At 31.0% G+C, this 3,786-nt stretch overlaps 1 protein-coding gene across 1 annotated transcript; it reads left to right on the forward strand.

Annotated features, from left to right (window-relative positions):
* Positions 1–2,342: 2,342 nt before the first annotated feature.
* Positions 2,343–3,026, forward strand: LOC135193594 (uncharacterized). The gene has a single exon (XM_064216686.1). It carries the CDS (start codon positions 2,343–2,345, stop codon positions 3,024–3,026), a length of 684 nt encoding a protein of 227 aa, XP_064072756.1.
* The last annotated feature ends 760 nt before the right edge of the window (positions 3,027–3,786 follow it).

Below are 3,786 nucleotides of genomic sequence, written 5' to 3' on the forward strand. Positions count from 1 at the left end.
GTATTAAACAATTGTATAAACAACATATTCACTGACAAGCGCGATCAGTGCAAGTCGGTTTATAGCTGTTGGCAAGAACTCTATAGTCTTTAGTAACGTCACAAGCGTCATAGGCTAAATTTGGCGGCGCGAGGTCATGACCCGACGCCCTACACACGTTCTTACTGATAATATTGTAATAATTGCAAATGTGAGGTCGTGCTTGTGCTGATAACACCCTTTCGTACACATCGATGCTAATAATTTCTTTTACCTCTAGGAAACGGATGCATTAAGGTTCATTATTCCTTATAACATCGATAGCAATAACGAAACCTACATGACAACGACGAATAATTTACGACAATATCGGCGACTTAAAACTTATCAAACACTAAAAAATATAGTATTATTTAAATGTGACTCAAATACAGTACAGCGAAAAAATATTAAGTTAGTATATTAAACAGCTCGTGGCCGTCCGCATCTTCGCTCGAGTTTTGTGGGTTGATCGACAGCCGGTAGGCATAAAAAGCCTACGTCCTTCTTTGGAATTCAAGCGTATTTCATACCAAATTTCATCGGATTCGGTTGTGAAAGTGCAAGAGACACACGGACAGTTACTTTCGCGTTTATAATATTAGTTAAGATAACATCGCCTCGAAAATAGTCTATTCTTTAATAATACTTAAGTACCTTTTGATGAAAGTCGTCGAATTTCGGATAACCATTAAATTTAGAACCAAATAAAAAAGCTAGGGTTTTTTCATATAAGCTCTACTATATGAATAATTTCTGCTGAGCGAATAAAAAAGTCTGTACGCCCCCGCTATCTCTGACAAATATAGATATGCATATTTATCTATATTATTAGATATATTTTAAAATGTATCAAAAAAATAGAAAGCTAACCAACAGTGAGATATAATAAGAATAATCTTAGATCATTCGGAGATATTTTCGGGATTGTAATAAGTACCACTAGTTTGGATGGCGGTCGACAGCGTGCGTCTAATTCCGGCGGCGAGGTCGTGACCCGACGCCCTGCGCCGCATGTTTCAGACATTTGTGTTATATACGTATAAAGTAGTGATTACATGTTATATAGCATCAAATTAAATACTATTCAAAAAAACATATGTATGTACATCAAGTTAAAAGAGTTCGTTTTTATAACTTTTTCGTATAGAGTAATTTGTCAAAAAAAAATACTACAAAACAAATATAACAAGTTATTACTAGTTAGAATAAGAAGAGTAAAAGAAAAAGATAAAATTTTAGAGTTTAACGCAATCTTATAAGAACATAATAACTTATAATAAAACATGCACATTTTACGAATATTCTATAAATCTACGTATGTCATTTATATTGTAATTATTATTGTCATTTATTTTGGACCAATCGTAGTTATTAAGCCAATCATTTTCAAACAAAATTCTAATCTATAAGATCTGTAAAAATCTCAGTCCATTGAACTATTTCGTATAATTTTCTAAATATAAAACTATGATTTGTTTTATTAGAAAATGTGAATGATATAGATACATATGTCAGTGACATATTTTAGCGTATTTTTCTTCACGGGTGACCGATGTGTGGTATTTATTTGTAATGTGTTTGGGTGTTTGGCGAGGTTCCACGTCTAGATGTATTTCAGGAGGGGCCGAGGTCGTGACCCACCATCTGAGGGGTGCTTGTTTGCGATAGTAGCTGAGAATAGTTCAGAGCAGATTGAAAATATTACAATAGAGTTTTTAAGTGATAATCAAAAGAGCCAGAGAACTAATAATAATAGTATATATCTACTTACAAAAGATATAATTTATTTTAGACCCAATAAAAACCTATTAAGAACACTAGTACTGTTTTTCTCTGCCATACTGACATAGTAATAGTATTCTTATTGTAATTTGTTCTTATTTTGTATTTAATTTAATAGATTTTATTGCCAATTTAAATTATGAGTGAATTAGTTTCAAATTAAATTACAGTATTTGATTTATATGATTAATAAAGAAAATAATAATAGGTAAAGTATTCTGGTTTTTATGTAACACGTTATTTTTTCTGAAAAGAAACAAAATGTCTCAGTCGTAATGGAAAACAATGCAACTCCATTCTGCAATTCGAAACAATCCCTCGTGTACACCTGTGCAATTACAAGTACTACTAGTTGAGCCGTTCGTCAAATTCGTTACCTAGCCAATTTAAAATGAATAGAAAATTGGTAAGTGTCTTTTTTTCCATGAATATCTTTCTAATTCTAGCATTAAAAATACATTTCTTGTAATATTCTATTTTGTATGCTCGTTCAGGTTCGAAGCATAAATATTTTGTTTTGTCTTCTACTAAAAGAAACCATGACACAATATAACAATCCAGACTTCAGCGAAATGCAACAATTCCAGTACAATCCATACACGAACGTTCCAAATATATATCAACAGTATCCTAACCAAGCGTTCGTTGACAATAAATGGAATCTACAAGAAAATTTCAACTACGAAGATTATAATGACTACGTCGAAGATAATACTTGTGTGTGTGACGATTGTGATAATCTGAAACCATCTTGCCGAAATATGTGTCCCAATTGTGCTTCAATACCACCCTTTCCAGGACCTGGCTATGTATTTTTATCGTTTCCTTATCCTTATCCTGTAACATCTAAGCCACGTTCTAAAAAATCAACAAAAACAACACTTACATCTACAGTAATAACCACAAGTGAAGTGACAACCCAAAAAACGACTAAGGGAACTGAGCTTCAGTTCGAAGAACAAAATGATGTAGCTTTAATTGACAAATTAGATAATTCGAAAGTGCCTGACATCATCTCTAAACCACTCGAAGTGAAAGATAAGAGCCAATACATGATGACGGCATTAAGACGAACCAAGCCTAATTGGGTACCCAAGTATGGAATACTGCCAATTTCTGACCAATTTGCGGAGAAATTGATGTTACAACTAAGAAGCATGAAACTGCTTCATCCGCGTAAAGATTATTTACGTAATGTTGATAATATAAAACTTGTTAATTAGAATCGCTATACAATATTTTATATATGTTATTAAAATATAATTGTTATTTCCATGAAGCAGTTTGATATGATTAAATATTAAATATAATTTTTATATATTGCTTTTATAATTTCTCTATAATATAGGTTTATAGATTATGTTATTTCAGATTTTTATTTGCAATTGCAATAAAAATATAATTTTATGTTTGTAATAAAATTATTTTTTTAAAACTCCATAGAATATTGTGAAAAAATATAATTTGGTATTTGAATAAATAATACAAATGCTTACAATAAATGAAGGCAAACAATAGTTTGACTTGAGAAGGTGGAATGAATAAAATATTTTAATTACAATATACTCGATGCCGTTTCTGTCACTTATTTTCATGGTTTGTATATAATTATTATTATTTTTTATTTTTTTTATTATTTAAAAGCATAAGGTATCAAGTTCAATATTTTTTCAGATAATTAACATTGAAATTGTTATATTCATTCATAAAACACTATCTCAGTACGCACCTACTGTACATTTTCAACGACCACAGTCATATACAAGGGCAGCATATTTTGAGCAATATGATGATGAGGAATATACATGGCCCACAGAAACTCACATTAAACATAGAAAAAGAAAGAAATACAATTATTATTCTGGCAGTTCCGAGCTTGATTATGGATCGAAGAGATTAAAATGCAAATGCTCTTGTAGAAAATGTAGGAAAAATAAGCCTTCATACTATGACCAACAAAACGATTGCTGTTTATCTTTTTGT

Source organism: Vanessa tameamea, chromosome 13, assembly GCF_037043105.1.
Source record: "Vanessa tameamea isolate UH-Manoa-2023 chromosome 13, ilVanTame1 primary haplotype, whole genome shotgun sequence".
Lineage (NCBI taxonomy): Eukaryota > Metazoa > Arthropoda > Insecta > Lepidoptera > Nymphalidae > Vanessa > Vanessa tameamea.